We start from the raw sequence: 25,208 nt of genomic DNA, 5'->3' as shown, positions 1-25,208 counted from the left end.
ACATTACATTATCAGAAATACGAGTACATTACATTATTAAAAATACATTAGGTACATACATACATTGTTAGAAATACATTACATACATTATTAGAAATACATTGCATTTACATATTTTATTTATTATATTTTTTTGACAAAATTATCAATTTTAATTTGACGATGAGCTGCAACGCACTTTTCTGCAGCCAAGTCTCGCAAATGTTTAAGTAGAAGTAATTGTGTTGGACAACATTCGGCTTATTTTTCAAACCACTCAAGACCAATTTCAAAAGCAGCAAATGCTTCAGCAGATGTTGGTCCTTTTAGTGTACCCATACTTTTATCACTACTATCGTCATTTTCTTCATTTTGAAACGAAGAAATGATTTCATCGCTATCTAATATTTGATATCCTAGATCATTTACATCAGTTGCTAACCAATTAACAGCGTCATAATAATTACAGTCATTAAATCCTGGAATTTCATTAAATAAATCAACAAAATCATCAAGATTATTTAGACAGTTTCTTCTTCGACTTCTAACTTCATAGAAGCAACCCAAAACTGCTTCCAAACATTTTGTAAATTTTCCTCAGTCAAATTATCCCAGGCATCTGCTGTCATGTAACAGCAGTGTTTCAAATTCAATAATTTTGAAAATGCAACAACACTCTCTTCAGTGCCTTCATTTAATAAAAGTCTCCTCAACATTTGTTTTTGGTACATTCTTTTGAAATTTTCGATTACTCCCTGATCCATGGACTGAATCAAAGATATTACGTTTGGTGGAAAAAACATGACTCGATAATCTGGATCAATTAAATTTAATACTTCGGCGGATGGGTGAGTGGGTGCATTGTCTAGTAAGGGAATAATACTTTACCTATCTTGTGATGATCCTGACGCCATTTTTTTACATTTTATATGAAATCATTTTCAAACCAATTAAGAAATAATTTAGAGTCAATCCAAGCATTTTTTTGAGCTGTATACGTTACCGGTAAACTTTTGATGTTCTTGAAACACCGTGGTTTCTTTGATTTTCCTATGAGTAGTAATAGCAATTTATGGGTCCCAGCAGCATTAGCACAAGTCATAATTGTTACTCTTTCTTTCGATACCATAAGACCACGTGCTGCATGTTCTTGACAAGAAGCAAGTGATTTTCTTGGTAGTGCTTTCCAGAGTAAGCCACTTTCATCGGCATTGTAAATGGAATCTTGAGAATATCCTTCTTTTACCATAAATAATTGGAATGTTTGTTTAAAATATTCAGCGCTACTTGAATCGGCTGATAATTATTCACCTTGAATTTGTAACTCACGTATTCCATGTCGAGATTTGAATTTATGAAGCCAGCCACAGCTGACCTTAAAATCTTCAGGGCTCTTAAGTTTTGTATTCATCTCGAGAGCTTTTTCAAATATGGTCCAGAAATTAGTTCATTTAAGCTTCGTTTTTGTATAAACCACATTTCCATTGCTTTGTCAAGATTTTGCGGCTTTCATAACTTTCTTTCTTTTTATTCCATCACCACTATCTATCTTTGACGCAAAATCAATGATAGCATGACGGTTGTTTTTAATATCTGTAACTGTTGCTTTACCTATATAAAAAATACGGGCTAAAGATACGCTAGTCTCACCTTTGTCCAGTTTAGCAAGAATTTATATTTTTTGTTCCATCGTAAGATAACGTTTACGTTTATTAGACATTTTAGATACTTGACAATCGTAATATATTTGTCGTTATGTATAACGATGTGTGTGCGGTAGAGAGCCGAACTAATCTGACAAGTTAAACACGAGGACGACGTTTGATAAGCCCGTTGCGTTTTGGTCATATACTAATGATTGACTAATGATTGATGATAATTTGATAAATTCAATAAACCGGCCGGATACGAGTTTTCATGTTCAGATACGCTAATTATAGTTCGGATAATCGAGGTTCTACTGTACTAATATGACTTTTTTTTTCATTTCAAATCTTTCAAATTTATTAACATATTGGACGGCTCGCAATCTCTTCTTGCTGTCCATTCCTGCTACATAGCATTATTTGTAGCAAAATATTATTCTTGATTTCGTTTAAAAATAAATAAAATGTTGTGCTCAACAGTATATAGTAATTAAAAAAGCTATTCAAATTTAATGGAATGAGAATTTTTTTTGTTACATTATTACTAAATTATATCATAAAACTAAATAAAAATGTTTTTTGAGATAGGTAACCAAGAAATGTTAGTTAATTATTATATAATAATAGTGTTTATACTAGACGTTATCCATTTCGCTTAATTCTTAATTTTTTTTTATCATATAGTAACAAACACCAAGTACAATAAATATTTGTGTACCTAAATTATTCTTTATTCATTTATTTGAATATTAAGTGAAAAAATGAATGTTTACAATAAAAAATAATTGTATAGGTAGGTTATTTTGTTAGTAGACATTATCGTTTGATACAAAAAAAAATGTATTGTCTTTCATTTATTTGGTTTGATAACTAATACCTACTTTGGAGATAAGTTTAAACTATTTCAAATAACTTTCAAAAGCATTGTTGAAAGAAAAATTTTTAAGTTTTGATTTCGCTATATTAATCATCAAATTGGGAGAATCAGTAACGCATTCAAAATAGACGTTTTCCAGGGCAATATAATTTTTTTCATACAATGTCGATAAAATTATTTTGATTAGACAATCTTGGAAGTATAATGCAAAGTTCCTTAAGCGTATATATATATATATATATCTGTAAATGATTAATTTAGAAAAATATTATACATATGAGTGTTTGATAATAAAATTTTGATAAAATTCGACATAAATCAAGAAAATACAATATTTTTATTGTTAAAAATTCATATTTAATGGTAATTTAATAAATATTAATCGTAGTGATTCAAGAAATTAACTGCGTACTGATAATATAATTTTAAAGAAGTTTCAACATTTTTAATGAAATTTGTGCTGTTTATAGGCATTTCAAATTGTTAATTTTTCCCAAATGTTTATACTCGTATGTTATAGTTTTATAATGAAGGTAAACATAGTAATATTATAAAACCATTTATTTACCAAACTACCGATGCCTCCCAACTTATTGATGTCTATAGGATGCCCTACTTCTATATCAACCAGTTGTATAGGTATAAACAGATCCACCTTGTCTCAAAAATATTTTTTAAAATACAATATTTATAGATACTTAATTTAAAAATACATCAATACCGAAATATTAATAAAAATTTTAAAAAACCATGAACATATCACCAAAAGCTATAATTTTTTGATATCCTCAAAAATTTGCCCCCTCCACTAAATAAGCCACTGGGAGAAATATATCATGCATCATATGGAAGTAATAAAGGTAAATTATATCGACAAAATCATATTCGTACATACTGTGGATAATAACTGCGAATCGATGTAATATCAACTCAAGGTTCTCCACAGTTCTTTGCAATACAAATTGTATTCGTAAATTTGATCAGGATATATTCTTAAAATGACAGTGACACAAATGGTTATCCGTTACTTACTGGAAAAATTTTGGCAAAAAAAGAAAGATGACGCATAACGGAAAGGTATCATACGTACTATATCATATACTCGCACAATCACACGCAAACGGATGACCTTGGGCGATCTCAACCCACGTGAACTTCATGCTCATCTTTGTACGGAGCCGACGACGCGACGGTGGTTCAGTCAGTAGACGTCCGCACATTCGAACCGCATCATGACGCGAATCCTGATCGTGCTCTCACCGAAGCTGTTGCCGTTGCTGCTGACCGCGGTAATGGTTCAGACTCAACAATCGCAGCAGCAACGGCCTTTCCTCACGGAAATATTCCCCGAGCAGCTTGATCAACAACAGCTCCAATTTCGCCAGAGCCAAGTGCAGGTGCAATTGCAGCAGGTGCAACAGGCGCTAGAGGCCCGGCCGCAGGATCCGGGACTCCAGGAATCGTTGCTACTGCAGCAAGACCAGTTCTTGCGCACATTGCAGGACATCCAACAAGAGCAGCTCGTGCTCCAACGGAGGATCCAGGATCGACTCAATGGCGTACAAGTGCAACTCACACAGCTCGGGCAAGTGCCGCAACTTATACCCGTCCCTGTACAGCAGTCCCAGCAACAGCCCCCACGAGAGGTTTTGCCACCGCAATTCCAACAACCCTCACGAGTTGAGCCATCCATCAGGAAAACGCCCAATTCCGAAGGATCGTGTAAGACAGTTAATGGCGATTCGGGAACGTGTCGCCCTCTGGTTAGTTGTTTGTCATTTTACGCTGAGCTCCCCGAATTGAAAAAACAACCGTGTAAATTAGCCGTTAATGAATTCGGAGTGTGCTGCCCCACTAAAATCCGCAATCCTGGTAAATTTTTCATTTTATTTTCAATTTTCAAATATATAATATATTATACATAAGCATGTTTGTGTTGAATAGAATAATAGGGTTTTTGTCTTAATATATTTCATTTTATGCATGTACATATGAACAACAAGCAACTCTACGGTCAAGAACAAAAATTGAAATTTGATTATATTAATTTACTTTTCATGGCATTTTATATTTATAAACTTAAACAACTTCAATTTATTTTTATGAGTAGAAATTTAGTTTAATTTATAGTTAAAAATCAGGTTTTTTAAATAAACAATAAAACATATTTTTTAATGATCAATAATAATTTCAAAAATCGGAACATTTAAAATAGGTACATTTATATTTGTATTAAACATTACAAGTCTACAAGGTAATTTTTTTAAATAATTAAAAAATAAAACCTAACTTTATTATTTATAATTATAATTGTAAACTATTTTTCTATTTTTTTAAGTACACTTTAAAATATAATATTCTTAGATTACATAAGAGGTGTCATTTGTTATACAATTTATGTGTTAGAAATTTTAATAATTCTAAACCATAAAAATAAAACAACCGGAAAGTAACGATAAGTTCTTTAGGAACGTAGCAAGTTTATTTCCTTCAAGTCTTAGAATATATATTTCAAATTACTACTCTTTAGTTTTCTCGTTTACATTAGAACATGACATGCATTATAGTCATTATAATTTATTGTATACTATATTTTATTTATAAAATTATTATTTATCATTTATTTAAATTCAATATTTAATAATTAAATAATAACATAAAAAATAAATTAACTATTATTCTTTTCGTTCAAAATTAGTAACTTAAATAGTAAAAGATTTCACTAATTGTTATTAAAAACGATTAATGTATACAAACTAAACCTAAATTAATTTAATAAAATAAGAATTTATATTTTGTTGATTAAAATATTTTACAGATATACTTCGCATGTAAAATTAAAACTTTTTACCAATATGATGATATATTAATTTGTTAAAATTAAATGACTATAATAGCATCTATAATTTTTTTATATATAATATTTAGAGTTATATAACTACAAGTTACAGTTATAGCTAGAATTATATATAAGGCATATTTTATTTATATTATTTTGAGAAATTTAAGGTCATTAAAACAAATTTTTCTATAAAAGTAATTATAATATAAAATATTTTTGATATGTATTTTACATAAATCCTAAATCTGTCAGTTAACATCCATAAAATTTACTAAAAATACTTAAATGCAGAATCATTATTTCTTGCGATTATATGCTTCGAATTCTTAAATTTCATTGACAATGGCAAGGTCTGCGCATTCTATGACAAATATGTAAATATTTATCAAGTTTCAAGGACCCATGAGGGTGACAAATATATAATAATTAATTGTCTAGAATCAAGTTTTATTTAAAAATAGAATTTTATATTTCTCAAGAACCTATACAAACATAAAATTGAGGTTCATGTATGCATACAGATAATCTTATAATAGATAAATTTCTTATGTTTCATCTATAATAACGATATTGATCAGTCACTTGCTGTCTAGGTGGGTGTGTTAAGTAGAATTGAAATAAAAGGCTATGAATCTAAAACTCAAAACAGTTTTTATACCTATAATACATTTAGGAGTCATTGATCTTCAATTTGCTGATTGCCATAGCAATAATTCATAAAAACTGGTCTTAAACGGGTTTTGCATGCTAATGAGGTTTACATATGTAATGTCTCACAGGTGTACATGATATGTATAAATATAAGTGATTCAATACCGGGTTATAGCTAAGCAGTGATAGTTTTTTAACTTTTATGGAATTTTGTTTAGTTAATCAACAAACAACGACTACAGGAGTGATTAGAGCTCCACCACCACCATCCGTGAAAATACCTCCGTTTACTCCTGCACAGTTAAATATAGCTGCAACGAACGCATTGCAACGATTAAATGAACGACGAGTCTTGGTTACTTCTTTGTTCACTAAACGGATACTTGTGCCCTCGGGCAGTGCCGCAGCTTGGCACCAAGAGCTTTTTCCAACCACTAACGAAACGCTGTCCCAAGGAGAACAGGCACAAAAATCAGTGGACGCAAGCGTGGGTCTCGTTAACGAGTGAGTAGGCACTTCTTATGACATTATTACTAGTTATATTACGAGAATTACTCATACGTTATAGATACATATATTTGGTGATCATTTAAATGTTTCTAAATTCTAAAAGAAAAAGGAAAAAAAAAATTTTAATAACTCATAAAAATCCTCGAATATTTAAAGTACTACTTATAATTACTTCCCTATTCTAGAATTAAAAATAGTAAATTATTTCTTGTTGAATAGGACAAGTTTATTCATATGACAAACGAATTTTTAATATATATTTATTATATTGGGAGAGCAATCTGTTCACTAATGAATTATGTATAAAACAATAATTGAATAATTTGATGAAAATGCATTGTTACGCCTCTTAACCCTGACTAACATCTACTATGTAATAATAAAATATCACAAGTTCCATTCGTACTATAATTAAAAGAAAACACCTGAAGGACTTTTAACATTTGGTATTCATTTTAAACAATTAAAAATAAAAACTCTTTTATTCTTTACAGTCCACAACGAATTTATTTAGTTTCTGTGTTATCTTTGTAATATCTTAATATGCTACTGATAAGCCTAAAAAAAAAAAATTCCGAATATTATACGCGTGACATAGTAATTAAGTCGTATAAAGTAGATAGGGGAGAATGGGGAAATACTGATAGTATATTAGTATTAATATAGTACTAATAGTAATATACTATTAGATATTATTAAAAAATTAGTAATATACATAGTAGGTACTAATAGTCTAACCTAAACAAGAAATGTAATTTCTTTGAAATTAATAATCGAATCTTAATTGTTACATCGTGAATCGAAGCATTGACTTGTTGGTTACACTATGAATAAGTTCAAACTCCAAAAAATAATATTTCACAGAGAAAAAGTTTTTTAAAAACCCGTAAATGACCGATATTCCCTTATGTTGGGACTATAGCAGGCATACCAAAACTCCATACAAAAATAAGTATATAAATAATTCAACAATTTTTTTTTTAAATATAACATCAATTTCAGTAAAATTAATTACTTTATTTAACTTTATTACAGCCGTGTAGTCGTTTTTATGTACCTTGTATATATTTTAGACTTAATAGTGTGATTTGTATAAAAAAAAAACTAGTTTATTTTATTTGTGTTATACATAATACTTTTAATTATAAAACTAACTTAATACTTTAATTTTCAGTCTCTTTATTTGTAGGTTAATTGATATTTAATAAAATATTAAAAAATTAGTTTTAAAAAAAATAAAAATAAGTAGGTTCTTACTAAATTGATTGTTTAGTCTTCGTGATATTTAAAAATATTCAATATTATTTGAAATTTAAATCAAAAAATTTCTGTTGAGTGAATATCTATTATTTTTATAGTATGAAAACTAGAAGTATTTTAAAAGTAATCAGAATACTTTTGAAATATTCTAAATAATGTATTCGGAATACAATTTGCATAAAGTATTTAAATACATATTCAAAATACTATTTTTTGTAAGTATTCGAGTATTTATTCTAAATACTTTTAAAAAGCATTTTACCCAAATCTGCGTATTTTAGACGGTGTAATAATTATTTGATAATCTTGGGAACACTAATATTAAATTACAATATCAATATTTATTTCCCTAAGTTTATAAAATTCTAAGTAAAAAAATTTTTCAGAAACATCAGCAACCGGTATTTTCCACTGATCAGCTCCCCCATTCTCCTCTATACTTAATTTTCCCATGAACATTTTTAATATTTCAGAAAACTCTTGATTCTTCTCAATAATGGACGATTTAAAATTCCCTAATCAACTTTTCTTGCAAGATATTCCATTGTAAGCTTATTATGTTGTATGATATATATATATATATGTTATGTACAAAGTATACAATTTGGGCATTTTATACATTGTCCGGACAGTATATAAAATGTCCTTCGTATATTGGGCAATATAAATAACAGATGATATGATTTAATGAAATATGATAAATCAATGAATAATGGCATGTATTTATATTATTGATTAATTCATCTCAGTAGATTTAATTAATTGTACCACCAATCCTTTCTTGGCTGTGCTCCCATTTATTTTACATGATTCGCAACTATTTAAATATAGCATAATCATATCTCTGGTGATATTTTTATATTTTGTATTTACCTCGTGTTCCATCCTGTTTCGTCCACCATGTCCAATCGCTAAATGAACCTTATGTATAACATCAAATAACTCTTCATTATGTACATAATATTTAATTTCATTGTTTTCAGATACTGGTACAATTAACTTATTAACATCAGAAACTTTTAACACATCATATTTTTTTAAAAGTTTATAATCATTCGGTTCCTTTTTCTTTGAATAGTTTTTTAATTGATTTTTATGTAAAATTAATTGATCAAATTTTAATTTGGTAAAAAATGAAGTTTTTGAACCTTTTTTTTTTTTAACAAATTGTTTAAATCATCATTAAACTTTTCCATATTCGAATAAGTAGTTAGGTACGCACTGAATGAATTAACCTGTACTATACAAACGATTCACGGTTACTAAATAGTTCATTTTTGAGAATAAGTAAAAGGCCGACTGCACGATAATCACTACAACTTCATGTAATATAACTTATAAATCAGTAAATTTAGTAATAATATATTATGTCACGTACACGCGTATAATATGTTCACAAGCTGACATCCCTATTGTAAAAATACGATAAGAACAAAAAAACTAGTTACAGATAATAATTTTTAGATAGTAATTTGACTTTATTTTAACTATGTTTTACGATTTATCATATTTCATTAAATCATATCATCCGTTATCTATATCAATATACGAAGGGCATTTTATATACTGTCCGGACAATGTATGAAATGCCCAAATCGTATACTTTGCAACATATATAACATATAACAATATATATATATTAGTTGTTAATACTGTGAGCACATTTTTATACATGTCTTTTTTTATTTTTATTAAATATTAAAGCTTAAGTTTAACGGTTTGTAATTTTGGTCTTAATAGTTTGTATGCTAGGAAAACTAATTTTAATACCAATTTTAGATTGATTGGATCAAAAAAATTTTAATGTAACATGTAAGTAGTGGCGTAAAAATGTGGGGAGGATTCGGTATGAATTCCCTTGAACTAAAAATAATAAAAAAAAAACATCCATTTTTGAAATAATTAAAATGAAAAATATGCATATTATGAATATTTTAACGTGTGTATAAAATGCAGTATTTGTTAATTAAGATGAAATCACAAAAACATTAATTTTTCATCCGAGGAGGCACAATAACAGACGTTTGATATTGATTTAAAAAATATGTAGGTTATAAAATCCCCATATAAGAAAATTGAATGTACACCATTGCATGTAGGTGTACTTATGATCTATAAACCATATACAATTTAACTATCAAAATAATTTGTGCCTTTTTACTAATTATAATATTTAATAAACTAGAATAATTATATTAATTTATTAATTTTATAATTTTGAGTTATATTTAAGATTATTTGTATTTTATTATTACAGCTTTAATTTGACTCGTGATCAAGGAACGTTTGCTTTACCAAGTTTCAGTATTCTAGAAACAGTACTTGGTGATACATGTCCCAGAACATCATTTTGTCAACCTCATAAGTATAGGTCAACTGATGGATCTTGTAATAATATCAACCACGAACTTTGGGGACGAGCCAGTACGGCATTACAAAGAATTCTACCTCCAAAATATGGAGATGGTTAGTTATATAAATAAATTTATTTTCTGGAATTTGAATACAAAATTATAAATTCGCTCGATACGTATTAATTTTTAATTTAGTGACCACTTATATTTTACCTTTAGCCAATAGCATAATATTTTAGGGTGATAATGGTAAAGCATGAACTAGCTCTCTTGGAATTTTATCGCATAGAGTAATAATTTTGCCTGTAGCTTAAATAATGTTATAGGCGATATAAAAAATAAATATGTTTCTTATAACATACCACGAATATAAAATTGATTATTTTCAAATTATGAATAGTTATATATACAATAATATATTCTAATACTAAGACCTGAGTACACACCTTCCAAATTTTTTTCTCAATTACTGCCACTATAGCCATTGTTATAAATATTACTTTTTTATATCTTGTAAACAATATTTATTTTGTTTATTTATGTAATAAACAGGTATGACCCTTTATAAAATATGAATACAGCAAGTATGATTTACAACTATGTTAACAATATTGTTGATTAACTAATAACATGTTTTTTTTTTTTTTTGTGAACTTTGATACAAGTATTTAAATATAAATTAAAATGATAATGATAGTGACATTAAAAGGGAATAAAAATATGTATATATAATACATAAAATTAAAATAAATCTTAATCAATATAATAGAACGATAATAATACTTTTAATTTTCGATTGAATTTAACGCTAAATACACATTTCTATTAAAAATTACGGAAGATAATGAAAAAATCATATAAAAAAAATTGTATAAAATGGTATATGAAATAAGTTTACTTTCCTAAAACTACGATTTGTTATGTTAAAACCAATCGTAAAGGCAAATTTGGGGAAAATATTTTATCATTCAATATGTCATAAATTAACATTAGATCAGATAGGTACCTTTCTTCTTACCTCACAAGATATAAAATCCTCTGATTCTACCATTTTATGAATTCTTTGAAATATACGGCAAATTTAATTTGAAACACAATCAATTTAGAAATTTAAGCTGTACATTTTTAATAAGGTTATTGAATAAGATAGTACTTGGTAATCAAACTATTGACCCAAACTGAAGATGAGATCTTATAAGTGAGAAAAATAAAGTTTCCAAAGCTTTAATATTTTTAAAATTAGGTGTATTTCAGTTAATAAAGTCTAACATCTTAAGAGATTTTTTAATACAAGTATTTATGTGAGATGTAAATAATGAGTCACAATTAAAAATAATGTCTAAATCTCTAATTGAAATAACTCTTGAGACAGAAATGTTTCCTATTTTATAGTCATATTTAATAGTATTTTTGTACGTGATAATGTAATGCTATTACATTTATTTATATTTAACGGTCAATAATTTTGATTACTTCATATTACAAATTTATTCAAATTAGCTTGTAAATTTAATACATCAGATGGTGAAGTTATTATTAAAAGTAATTTAGCACAATCCTCAAATAGTAGTTTATTAACTGTGTTATCAAAAATAGATGGCAAATCATTTATAAAAAGTATAAATAATAGGGGACCTAAATGGAAACTTTTTGGTACCTCAAAACTTACTTGGAAATAGGTTGAGACATGTGTCACTTTCACCGCTTGTGTATGGCAATTTAAATAGGACCTTAACCAATTCAAGTGTCCATGAATACCAAATGCAGATACCTTATTATGAAGTAAGTTATGTTGAACTTTATCAAAAGCTTACTGAAAATCAGTATAGGCAGAATTTAACTGTACATGACCATTTAAAGCTTGAAATATTTTGGACTGGTAGAGAAGAATAATAGTGGAAACAGACATCCATGTTGTTATCGGAAAATAAATGAAACAATTAAGGAAATTTTTTTGGTTATTAGAGCTTCAAATGTTTTGGAAGTAATAGACATTTTTTAAATAAGCCTGTAATTAGTAATATTATGCTTATCACCTACTTTATGGTTGGGAGTGACAAAAGATTTTTTTAACAAATCTGGAAAATATCCTAGACTTAAAGATTTATTGAATATAAAATGAAGCAGCTTTATAAGTATAAAACTGCACAATTTTAAAAAAAAACTGCTGGTATATTATCAGGCTTTGTCCCTGCATCTGAATTTAAAGAATTTAAATAATCAAACATTTAATTCGGATCAATAGAACAGATTGTATATAAATACAACTATCAAAATTTATAAAGGTATAATAAAACATAATAAATAATAAAACCATACAGGTTTAACTGAAATATTATACTTTATATTTATGACCTCTTGATAGCTCTTAGAACAAATTATGAATTTTTTTTACTTTTATCAAATGCTATGTCGTTAAAAAGTATATAAAATAATTTGTAGTGATTTAAAATATAATTATTATTATATTAGTTTATTACTTTTGTATAAAACTTATTATACACGATTTAGGTGTGAACTCACCAAGGTCAAGAACAGCCAACGGTTCACCATTGCCAAGTGCAAGGCAAGTAAGCGTTACATTCACGCAGGACGTAGACTCGCCATCTGAAAATTACACCATGTTATTAATGCAATGGGGACAGTTCTTAGACCACGATACGACACATACGCCTATAAGTAGAGGTCAAATGGGAAGTGGAATATCATGCTGCAGAAATGGGAAAGAAATTGAAAATTCTCTACGACACCCCGATTGTTTTCAAATAGAAATTCCTCGAAACGATCAAATGTTTGCACCGTTTGGTGAGAGATGCATGGAATTTGTCAGATCCTTACCCGCGCCACGTCCCGAATGTAATTTCGGACCCAGGGAACAAGTAAAAACGACAACAAATAAAAACGATGCCGAAAATATTAAAATGTAATATTAATGGGATTTATTATTAAATATTAGATGAATCAAATCACTGCTTACCTCGATGGTTCCAATATTTATGGATCTTCACTGGCAACTCAACAAAGTCTGAGATCATTTCGAGGAGGAATGCTACTATCACAAAATATCAGAGGAAAACAACTTTTACCCGGAAATCCCTCAGAGTGTTCCGACGATACAGGACGATCAGCTTGTTTTAGAGCGGGTGAGTGAAAGCATCCTGTACAGATAGTTTTACCATAAGATTTTTAAACATATCTTTCGATAAAAATTATATAATTTTGTACAGGTGATGGACGTGTTAATGAACAAATCGATTTAGCTTTAGTGCACACTATTTGGTTGCGTGAACACAATCGTATTGCTTTCGAACTATCCAGACTTAATCCTCGTTGGAGCGACGAAGCGATATTCCAAGAAACTCGAAGAATAGTGATAGCTCAAATACAACACATAACTTACAATGAATTTTTGCCCATTGTTTTAGGTACTTATGGTTTAAATTTGATTTATCTTGGATAGAGCTTACAGTTTCGTGTTTCAGGGAGAAGTTACATGGCAAGATTCGGATTATCGCCATTAGAAAGTGGATGGTCTAGAAACTACGACCCTGAACTAAATGCTGGAATAACCAATTCTTTTGCAGCTGCTGCTTATCGATTCGGTCATACACTTATTCAAGGCAATATTCAGTAAGTTTCAAATTTTTCGAATTTAGAAAGTTTTATTAGAATGTTAAGTTTGTAATCGAATTTTAGTGGTTATGGAAAATTTGGAAACATCCGAGAGAACCTTGTACTCAGCAAACAACACTTTGCACCATTTAGTTTATACAAAGAAGGAGCTTTAGACGACTTTATCAGAGGATTATCTTTCCAGAGTTCTCAAAATTTTGATAGATTTTTTACTAAAGAAGTATTTTACAAAGTCTTTATAAGTATACCATTAGCGCAACTAGAGCAAAGGAAGGATATAGTACTCGTATTAGTGTCAAGGCACACTAGCTATCCATTACATTGTTTAAGTATATCGTCCATGTTAAAATTTAGATTTTTATTCATTAAATGTAATTTACATATTTATATTATTTTATTCACAAAAATGAGTAGAAATGAAGCACCACCAAGAAAAAATATCTAGTTGCGCGATAGTTGATTGATCTTAATTATCAATTCTGTCATAATATCTCGTTCTTAGGTCACTGATCATTTATTCCAAGGGAGTTCAAATTTTGGACTTGATTTAGTAGCATTAAATGTGCAAAGAGGACGTGATCACGGTTTACCACCTTATAATGAATGGCGAGAAGTATGCGGTTATGGAAAAGCAAAATCCTGGAATGATTTGGAAGAGTTTATGGAACCACAAGTACTTATATTATTTTATAGAATATATCTATCAATATTAACAATGTTATACTTATTTCAGACTATTACTAGGCTAGCAAGATTATATGGTTCAGTTGACGAAATTGATTTATATATTGGAGGAGTTTCTGAAAGACCATTGAAAGATGCTTTAGTGGGTCCAACTTTTGTGTGCATTATTGGAGATCAATTTTCTAGACTCAAACGTGGAGATCGATTTTTTTACGAAGAAGGAGGACATCCATCTTCATTTGATCAAGGTAAGTTTAATGTTAAAAAATTCTTAAAAAATATATTTATGATTGATTAATTAATTATTTCAGTACAACTACAAGAACTCAGAAAAAGTAGCTTAGCAAGATTATTGTGCGATAATTCTGATAATATTGCCCTTGTTCAACCATTAGCATTTTTAAAACCATCATTTTTGTAAGTACATTTTTTTTATATCTAAAAAAATATTATTAAATAAGTTTTTTATGACTAATAATTATTTTATGATCATCAGGAATCAAAGGGTAGCTTGTGCAAGTTCTTCGATACCAAAAATTGATTTAAGAGCTTGGGCTGGAGAAAAGTCTGCAGTACCATAAAATTAAGTCAACGATAACTTTAACTTAATAATAGAAATAATATGGATACTGATTTGATTATATATTATACTATAATAAAAGAATTATAAAACAACTTTCAAATGAAAAGATGTAACAATCACTGGTTCATTATTTGAGTTTTTATATTTATAGATTATTAAAACTGTAAATAAATTTTCAAATGATATTTATCAACAAATTATCAATAATTTTAAAATTTATACTATAAATTTATGATTGATCTGTTTCATCGACTTCCTTTTTAATTGAATTCTTTTGCATTGGTCTACATTCTGGATATTTATCTGTCAAAAAACTCCGTATTTCTCCATATTCGACCAATAAATTTAATTTTGCCTAGTAATAACAAATTATAACAGTTAAAAATTATTTAAACTAATAAATGTTAACTATACCTTGTCTATATTTCTAACAGTTTCTAACTTTTTCTCTTTTATGTACCAATGAGTCTTTCTGGTATAAAAAGGTGGAAATTTCTTCTTTCTTAACCTTACTTTATTATCCATAACATATTGCAAAAAATCTGGAGCTTCTTTTGGATTTTCATTAACAGAACCTGTTGGAGATGCCACTATTACTGGTAAATAATCATTTTCTCTTCTAAATTCTACTAGATGATATTTTGTTTCGTCAGCCAATTGTTGATGAGTTTTCTACAATCAATAGTATACATTTTTATTGAAAAATGAATAACTTTATCTTGTAATCGTATCTTTCATACTAACTTGTTTTAATAACCCTAAAAAGAATGCTTTAACTAAATTTTGAATATTGGTAGACCCTTCTACTTTAGCATACAAATCTGTTATACCAATCATTTCACAAATTGTTTGTATTGCACGATGACATTTAAGGCCATAACCTTCAGGTCTTTTTTCCACAAATATTTTAGTATTACAAAATTGAGTAAAAAAATCATGATACACAGTATGATTATTATATCGTTCTATGTACATTAGCTTTTGACCAGCTCTATTTTGAGCACGTCTTAAAGCAGCTTTTGAATCTGCTGCTTTTCCTAAAGCAAAACCAGCTAAGCCATTTTTATTACCAGTCACAGCAACGACACTAATTCTTCTGTAACGACCAGCATTAGCTTTCATACAAAACACAGTTTTGAATTCTAATACTTTAGAATCAAAACCATCAAAATTATCTGTAAATTAAGGACATATTAGAATATATTGTTTTAAGACTTTACAAATATATCAGTACTGACATTCATTTATAGAATGTGGTGGACCTATACTACGTCCAGGCATTTTGTTTCCAGACCAACCACGTTCTGTCGGAGAGAGTCTTATTGATCTAAATGTACCCAATGAATCTCTGAGCTTAATAAGACGAGATTCTCTTTCAGGATCAGGTGGTAATTGAGTCCTCTTAATCAAATCTCTCCCTTTAATAATAGGAGCATTCAGTCCAGGCCATATCATATTGTCAACACCTAATATGAAAAGCAAATTATTAAATTATAAGATTATTAATGAAACCTATCAGAAAAAAAAATTCTAAATTGTCATTAAACTATTATACATAAATGACAGTAATCTTATGCCGTAGTTTCTAAATTTAATATCAGTATACATAGGATGTTTTTATTTAAAAAATTAAAATCAGAGAATCAGTTGAGAAATATATTATTGAAAAAAGAAAAAAAGAAAACTTTTAACAAAAGTATGTTAATAATGAATAAAGAATTATAAAAAAAATTATAAATTATAAATTATAAATTAATTGGTGTCAGTATAGCGTGCGATATACCAGCTCGTTTCTGGTGTAGAGTGTGATCTACCAGCCTGTTTTTGGTGAACGCGATTTGTGAGTCACTTACTTAGCAGCATTACCCAAAATACACCATGAAGAGGTAGGCTCACATGTATTTCAAAAATCACAATTTCAAAATCACATCCACATAATATAAGTTTCATTAAATAAATATTTAAAATAAAAGTTGTGTTTTAGTCGCTATTTATGAATGTAGCACGCATATCATCTAAAAAAGCAATGAACAAATCTGGTTCACTTTTCCGCCACACATTCCAACAATACAGATCTAAATGTAACTGTAGCATATAGATAGATAACTCTTTTTTTTATCGATAAAGAACTGGATAGTAATAGGTAGATCACAGGTAGAGCACATGTAAGCGGTGGATCGCACACTACACTGGCACCAATTAATTCATCAATAGTAATTTAAAAATTTTATAATTCATATAAAATGAATTTATTAATTAATGATAGAAGAGAGATAAGTGTTTTACATGAGAAGTTGATACAAAAATAAAAAAACATTGTGATTGTTATAAATACTTGCCAACACCAATAACTTGTCCTCTATTAAGATTTTTGGCTCTTTTTTTACCAGCACCTTTGCCACGACCACGTTTTTTACCAGCATTACTAACACTTGTTACACTTTTCCATATGTGTTCAGCCGTATCTATTAATAAAAATATATATCCAATACATATTACAAAGAACAATAAATTATTAAATTAATAAAGAATACTATTTATTTACAATCAAAAATACTTTAGAACTTACGTTTTTTAAAAAAACTTTCATAGCGTATTTGTTGAACACATACTGGTTCAAATTTCAAAACTCTTGTAGGTGAAATAAATAGACTACTAAAATATCTAGTACATGACTTAGTAATTTCAGGGCCTAAAATTTAACATAAGTATTGAACTAGGTGATTGTATTTAAAATTAAGTAGTCTATTTAAACATAGAAAATGTAATTTGTTTTAAAAATTGTACACAATATAATCTATAATACAAAAGGAGCAACTAGATAATAATATTAATTTTAGTTATAGCTTACGATTAACTGTATTGCAAATACTGTTTGGCAAAAATACTCGCTTAATCACAGATGATAACATTTTAACAATAATAACTACAATTTACATAGTATATAAATTGAAGTTGTAAAAATTAATGTACAGAACTCGTGATAGAAATTATATTAAAATTTGATTGAAATAAATGTTATCAAAGCCCTAAGCACAGAATAAAATAAATCAAGAAAATGTAGATCTCTTTTCTATGATGTAGATCGTGTGTGCTACCCTGATAAAAGACCAAACGTTTGGCCGCCGCTTATCAGTCCTAAGCAGTGTAATAATAGATAATAAATATAAATTATTGTATAGATTTCGATTATAGAATACTGAAATAAATGTATAAATAACAATCATTGTAGCTCAACAATGCATTGGAGTCCACAGAAGTACAAACAATTCTGAATTTCTGATGGAATTCAAATAAATCAAAGTAAAATTAAAGTTTACCGATTTAACTATTGACGCAAGGGGAATCGCATCGCAACTCATCGACTTCTTCAAAAAAGTTTACTGTGTTACGATCTCACAAAAATATGTGTTGCAGGACTCATTACATATAATTAACTATAATTTATACCTACTTGTAACGATCATTAATATTGTAATATGATTTTGTTTTATAATTTTATTTATTTATTATTTACTACCTATATTTAATTGAATTGAATTTATATTTATTTTAATTTAATTTTAACTTATAAGCTATGCACGGACGTATTGAACAAGGAAAACTGTATCGTAAAACAACTCACAAGGTTCATTATATTTATATTAATTAACTTGTTAAGAAATCAAAATAAAAGGATGATTTTTAAAAATAAAAATGGAAATCTATTCGTTATATTTGGAATCAAAATTAGTTCAGAAATTAGAATTGTTTGTGAAAACTGAACTGTTTTATGAATGTAATGTCATTTATAATCTCGTATTTTCGTGTGACGAGTAGATATAACATGAAAGATGCACTTTTAATTCAAAACCAGGTTTGATCGTTCATATATATATATACATATGTAATACATAATTACATATGTATCAATAAATACATTATTTTTCTATAAATACAATAATCTTTTGGAGGTTCGTGATTTTGCGAAAGGCTAAAAGATTTTCAACTAAACGCAGAGTCAGTGGCGTCCTATAGTAAATTTACCAATCACGCGCCCTTTGCATAACAGAAATCTGAAATAAGTACAATATTATATTTTATCGTGCATTAGCGCGTCCATTGTGGTGGATGGTGGTCTTTTATTTATGGATGGCAGTGGCGGCAATAGTGGTGGCATACATTGCGCCCGTTACTGATCGTTGATAAGAATTATGGAAATCAGCTGGTAAACAAATAACAGGTAAGAAAAATAAAAATTAAAAAAAAAAAACAACATATTTCTGAGATGCCTTCAGGACGTGAATGTTGATGACGATGATGTGAGGCGTGTGCGTGTGAATGCGTTTGTGCGTGTTGTCGTTCGCCGTAGGTTCGAATGGTGTAGGTCGACGAAGAGTAATAAAGAGTAAGACAACAATAGTGTGCGATTCCAACAGCAACGACAACAATAATAATAATACTTATCGGCGCTGAATTTTCTGTCTCGGTCGAGAAAAGGTAGGTTTTTTTGGGAAACGATTTCGTGGAGGCGCCGTTGCCTAACTCTATCCTTACATATTCGCGTGGGCTTTACGATCATCGCGCGGGCAAACAGTCTTGGTTTTTGCGTGAGTAGTGGTCGCATACTTCTGTTGATGGGACCCTCATTCTGAACGACTACCCTGAATTCAGTTCAGTACTGCCACAAACCGTTCGTTTTCCCGCGCGTTAGTATACGACGAAAACGGCAGTCATTCAGGGGCCTGATCATTGGCTACAGCGTTCAGCTATTCCTTCCGAATGCAGTTGACATCCAACGTCACGGCGGCCGTCGCCAAATATGCGGCCCCATAACAGGACACCACATTTAATCCAGGTAATTTCCCAGACTAATCCGTTTGTACTGTATACTTGGTTTTATTATAATTTTGATCTATTCATTCTTGCATTTACAGCCACTACATAACATTTTTTAAATAATTTTTGTTGTATATTATAATATTTAAGTTTTTTTACTCTTTAATGGTAATTTTACCGTACATTTTATCATCTTGTTTTATTGTTACCATAAACTAAGAGTTCTTATTATTCATGATTGTTGCTAAGAATTATGAGATTCAGTCTTTTACTGCTTAGTATTCAGAGCAGTTGTGATCATCTTTACCATTTTTTGGCTTTAAACAATTTTTGGTCAATTTTATATTTGATAAACATCAACAAGTGGTGGTGAAATTAAACTAAATGTTTAAGATGTAAATAGTAGTAAACAAAGTCAGATTTGATTAAAAATACCCTAAATAAATGAAGATATATTTTTAATCAAAATTAAGTTATTATAATTCATATAAATATTTCATATTAATTATTAAATTATGAATTATAACAAGTTTTAGAAGTAATTTTAATACTTACTAAAATCAATATTCATTTGAAAAGGTTTAGTATGTTAAATTACTCATATCCATAATCAGCCTATTTCAATTCATATTTAATAAATAGATTTATGACATCACAAAAGGTTTGAAACTCAATTTAAAATAACATTTAATTATTTATGTACAATTTGCATTTTCAACATTTGTATGACTAATAATAATAATATTAATCAAGTTTAGTAGTATTAGTTTTGTTATCTATTGTATGTATATATACTTCTGATGAAATTTAGCTCTTATATTCATGATCTGTGAAATTCATGTATATAATATTCGTTCATAAAATATAATAAAAATATTTGATAATTATTAAAAAAATTACTATCTAAGAAAATTATTTCATCTGTTTTTGAATGATTAAATTCTAATTTCTTTTTTTTGTAAAATCATCATTAATTGTGTTAGTTAGCTTAACATATTTAAATTAGATGTTAACCAGAGTTATTTTAGTAAAGTTCCTTTCATTTGAATATACGACTATTTAGTACCATAAAGGTCTACATAAATATAGATATTTATTTATAAATTAGTAACTAAATAATTGTGTTCATTGTATATTGGTTAATTTACAAAATAATTTATATAAATAATGTTTAATATTATAAAATTTAAAGGGACCACATTTTTTTTATGAAAGTTATCAATAATCTATTTGGTAATTATAACACCTATTTTTTTTTGTTATATTTACAAATTGTATGTATAAAAAATAATCTTAATATTGAAGTGTGCCCTGATGAGCCAGCAATCTACAACTCTTAATGATACATTTTTTATGTATTTTTACTGCATTTGATAAATTTGATGTGACTTTTCTCAAAATACAAAACGTAAAAATACAGATAGGCTTAAAATAATGAAGAAACTTAATCTAATAAATATTTTTATTAATTTAATTTAAAAATTGAGAAGAAAACTATATTTTTATTTATTTATTAATGATAAACACTCTTATTAGGACTTGGTACAAATAATATAAAATAATAATTATTAACTAACTATGATTAATACAATAATAAAATTAATTATGATTAATATTAAAGAATTTCATTTATTTTTTTTTTTAATACGATCTTAATAATAGCTTTATATATCTATACATAGGATTTGATATAATTGTATGTGTCCATTTACTCTTATATGGCTACTACCATTGATAATATATTACTAGCAATGTAAAATCAATATAATAACACCAATAAATTAAAAACAAAGTTATCAATTAGTTTTAATTATAAATGTTGTTGTAGAGATCTAAGCTAATATTATCTATTAGACTGACTTAAGATATATGTCTATCCACAAAAGTTACAATATCTGTATCATCACCAGGGCTTAGGTTTTATAGCATTTGTTAATCGTTATAGGATGCAGACATAAATTTGTTTTATTCAACAAGGACTGAAAAAATGAAATTTTATTTTGCTATTTTTTCTATATTGAAATATTTAAAATTTTAGTATTATTTTCAAAACGTTGGTGGTATTTTTTACTAGTGCCCATAATAATGTGCTTTATTTTATATTTTTCAAAAATATTATTTATATTGAATAAAAAATAGTATAAATTTATGTATGATATAATAAGAAACATTTCCACACAATTTTTGGTTTTTGTCACAATTTTTTTTTTTTACCTGTTAACTGTAGAAGGTGATTATAAGTTTTTTATGACTATAATTATAAGATGATATTATAGATATTTATTAAAAAGATAAAATAAACTGTCAGTAAAAAATAATAAATTTAATTTTAATTTAAATTTCTTTTTTTTTTGTTTTTAGAGCATATTGTAAAGTTCTGTTTTGGTCATTTTATAGGGCATATTTCAGTACTTTACAATGCTATAAAATCTATTCCCTGATTATCACAATTGTTGTTGATATCTATACATTTTAAAACTGCATTATATAATATTGCTTTTAATTCCATGATTTATTTTTTAATTTTCTATGAGCACTTATGCAATATTATACATCTTAAATGCAAGAAATGTTGTTTACTGATGTTTCACATTTAGTTTTCACTTATTCATTTTAGCAATGATAAATGTTATATACTCTTAAGTTGAAAATATAAACAATTGTAAATAAAAATTTACAAATTACAACTTCTTCAATTAAATGTACATTTTCTTATTTATACCTTATTAAATAATCAATTTAGGTCCTTAAATACTTTAATACTAAAGTAAAGATTAATTGTACTAAATTTGTATTAAAATGTAATTTTTATGGTAATTAAATCAGTTTTGTGATAAATACCTAATTTAAATATTTTTTTTATATATTCTTCTAAAAATATGTTATTTTATAATAACGTTAGGAAATGGTAGGTAGTAACGTTAGGTAGCTATACTTATTGATTTTCCTTTTAAATGTAGATGCTCTAAGTTAAAATACATATTTATGTGTGGGATATAACTCATTAGTTAATCTATTGGTATTATTATTTTAGTTTAAATTTTTAATTTATTTATTTTTTATGAGATATCAGCAAATAAGTTCTATTTATTATTTTAAATCATTGTATTTTTAGTATATGTAATATTTATCATGTATGAAACTTAATACTTAATAATTCAATATTAAGAGGTAAATATGAAAAGATTCAAGTTTGTTAATTTATATCAATTTTCAAAAATATTTTTTTTAGTTTAAACTATTTAATTATCTGATATTTATAGAACATCTACAAATTAGTAAAATAATATATTACAATATTGTTTTTTCTTAGAATTAAACCATGTTATCTAATACATTTTATTGAGAATTGTGAACACTATCAGTCAATATTATTTTTCCTTAGTAAGAATTAGTAGAATTAAGTAGAATTAGTAGAAAAATAATTGTATAGATTGAAAATTTTTTTAAATGATTTTTATAAATTATTAATTTTACTGATTATTAATAATAATTGTATCATTATATTTAAATTTCAATTTATATATTTTTATTATTTATATTAAAACATTTATTTTCTAGGGTGTTATGCATTTGAGTACCATACAATGGGGGCCAACATGGGTAAGAGTTCAGCTTCTTTACTGGAGGCATTCCCTACACCGCAAAGTCATTTGCATGTGGTCATGTTGGGCCTAGATAGTGCTGGTAAGACTACAGCTCTCTATAGACTTAAATTCAACCAGTATCTAAACACAGTTCCTACAATTGGGTTTAACTGTGAAAAAGTTAAGGGAACTGTTGGAAGAGCCAGAGGACAAACATTTCTTGTATGGGATGTTGGTGGCCAAGAAAAACTTAGACCTTTGTGGAAAAGTTATACAAGGTAAAAATTAATTTAGCTAGATTATTTCTTATTATAAATTAAATATGTCTTGTTGTCTTATAGTTATTTATGAATTTTAATTTGAATTGTAGGTGTACTGATGGTATACTATTTGTAGTAGACAGTGTAGATGTAGAGCGGATGGAAGAAGCCAAAATGGAACTAGCTCGCACTGCTAGAGCTCCAGAAAATACAGGTGTACCAATTTTAGTCTTAGCAAATAAACAAGATTTGCCTGCAGCACGAGATTCATCTGAATTAGAAAGACTGTTAGGTCTAAATGAACTAAATCATTTATGGCATATTCAAGCTGCTTGTGCTATAACTGGAGATGGCCTTCAGGAAGGTTTAGATGCATTATATGATATGATATTGAAACGTAGAAAATTAGCTAAACAAGTGAAGAAGAAAACTCGATAAATAAGTAAATTAGTTTTTTATTTTGATCATCAATTGTACACAGAAGTATAGTTTTATTCTTGGAACAATTATCCTTTTTGCACCAAAATTTCTATGACACATAAATGTTTTATAATGAAAATTGATACTATATTTAATTGTTACATTGGTGTTTTCCTTAATTTTATTTGAAATTAAAAATCATTATTTATACCAAGAAAAATTTTAAATTATTCTAAGTATTGATTTGACAAATTATTTAATGACCAAAATTCTTGAAATAATAATGAGATTTATAAAATTATTAAAAAAATGTATATGATTGTATTATTCCTAATAAGAGATCTGTATAACATGATTTAATATTTTACATTTATTTGGGTGCTTAACTATGTGACATATGTAACATATATTAAGTTCACTTGAAAATATCATTAAATTTTATTTTTAACAATTTTCCCACCGAGTGTAAATATTCATTTTTAGTTTAAAAAATGTTTGACACTGATTGTTATCACTTCAATGTTGTTTTATTAATTTAAAAAGCAACTAGTTTGCTATCAAATGTATTTGTTGTCCCTCTATGATGTTTCATATTTTAAATTATATTTTATTTCTCATTGTTAGTGCAATATATTTCACTTGTTTAACATTATTACTGCACTAGAGAAATGTATTCAGCAGAAAGGCCAACTTACTCAGTTTACTTTTGATTGTATCCATTTTCTAGTTAATTTTTTAATATTTAGTATAATTATATAGTAAACAAAAATATAAGGTTGAATGTTGATCACTTAGTTTCTAACTACATATTTGGTTTCATAATTTGATGTAATAGTCTTGTTTATTTTATTCAGTCCCGTGACTATATATATATATATATATATATATATATATATATATATAAATCTATGGCAGAGTTCAATAATTTCCAAATAATATTTTTTCTAAAGTTTTTTATACCTTATCAAATAGAGATTATCAACAAGGCAATATGTACACACTGCTGCTCTCACCCAATAAAACGTTTTAAATGTTTTTTATTTACTTGCACCATTTAAGTTTAAAATCACTGATCTAATATTAAAAATTATCTATGACTACTAC

The 25,208-nt window shown here is 27.4% G+C and overlaps 4 protein-coding genes and 1 long non-coding RNA gene across 5 annotated transcripts; 2 read left to right on the top strand and 3 right to left on the bottom strand.

The window, feature by feature from the left end:
- Positions 1–240: 240 nt before the first annotated feature.
- On the bottom strand, positions 241–1,390 carry LOC112687030 (tigger transposable element-derived protein 2-like). Its single transcript, XM_025559554.1, has 4 exons — positions 1,291–1,390; positions 983–1,218; positions 614–746; positions 241–548 (listed from the first exon to the last, which is right to left on the bottom strand). The coding sequence occupies exons 1-4, from the start codon at positions 1,388–1,390 to the stop codon at positions 241–243; spliced, it is 777 nt and encodes a 258-aa protein (XP_025415339.1).
- A 2,257-nt stretch (positions 1,391–3,647) lies between these two features.
- LOC112687973 (chorion peroxidase-like) lies at positions 3,648–15,111 on the top strand. Its single transcript, XM_025560983.1, has 12 exons — positions 3,648–4,374; positions 6,214–6,499; positions 10,023–10,231; positions 12,631–12,998; positions 13,076–13,262; positions 13,347–13,544; positions 13,602–13,749; positions 13,816–13,972; positions 14,255–14,425; positions 14,486–14,684; positions 14,748–14,853; positions 14,933–15,111. Exons 1-12 carry the CDS (start codon positions 3,735–3,737, stop codon positions 15,015–15,017), a joined length of 2,754 nt encoding a protein of 917 aa, XP_025416768.1. The 5' UTR covers positions 3,648–3,734; the 3' UTR covers positions 15,018–15,111.
- LOC112687991 lies at positions 6,528–13,188 on the bottom strand. The gene is made up of 3 exons (XR_003149037.1): positions 13,097–13,188; positions 12,643–12,726; positions 6,528–6,601 (listed from the first exon to the last, which is right to left on the bottom strand). It is a non-coding gene; the product is annotated as an uncharacterized LOC112687991 (long non-coding RNA).
- Positions 13,188–18,000, bottom strand: LOC112687980 (28S ribosomal protein S5, mitochondrial). The gene is made up of 8 exons (XM_025560996.1): positions 17,871–18,000; positions 17,589–17,711; positions 17,359–17,484; positions 16,258–16,485; positions 15,764–16,194; positions 15,434–15,691; positions 15,242–15,374; positions 13,188–13,277 (listed from the first exon to the last, which is right to left on the bottom strand). Exons 1-7 carry the CDS (start codon positions 17,929–17,931, stop codon positions 15,249–15,251), a joined length of 1,353 nt encoding a protein of 450 aa, XP_025416781.1. The 5' UTR covers positions 17,932–18,000; the 3' UTR covers positions 13,188–13,277; positions 15,242–15,248.
- A 1,207-nt stretch (positions 18,001–19,207) lies between these two features.
- On the top strand, positions 19,208–24,262 carry LOC112687744 (ADP-ribosylation factor-like protein 4A). The gene is made up of 3 exons (XM_025560644.1): positions 19,208–19,856; positions 23,399–23,702; positions 23,795–24,262. The coding sequence occupies exons 2-3, from the start codon at positions 23,425–23,427 to the stop codon at positions 24,120–24,122; spliced, it is 606 nt and encodes a 201-aa protein (XP_025416429.1). The 5' UTR covers positions 19,208–19,856; positions 23,399–23,424; the 3' UTR covers positions 24,123–24,262.
- The last annotated feature ends 946 nt before the right edge of the window (positions 24,263–25,208 follow it).

This window comes from Sipha flava, unplaced genomic scaffold (assembly GCF_003268045.1).
Source record: "Sipha flava isolate LNK unplaced genomic scaffold, YSA_version1 109_pilon_pilon, whole genome shotgun sequence".
Lineage (NCBI taxonomy): Eukaryota > Metazoa > Arthropoda > Insecta > Hemiptera > Aphididae > Sipha > Sipha flava.
The sequence above is the reverse complement of the archived record's forward strand: the minus strand, read 5'-3'. Positions and strand labels throughout refer to the sequence as shown.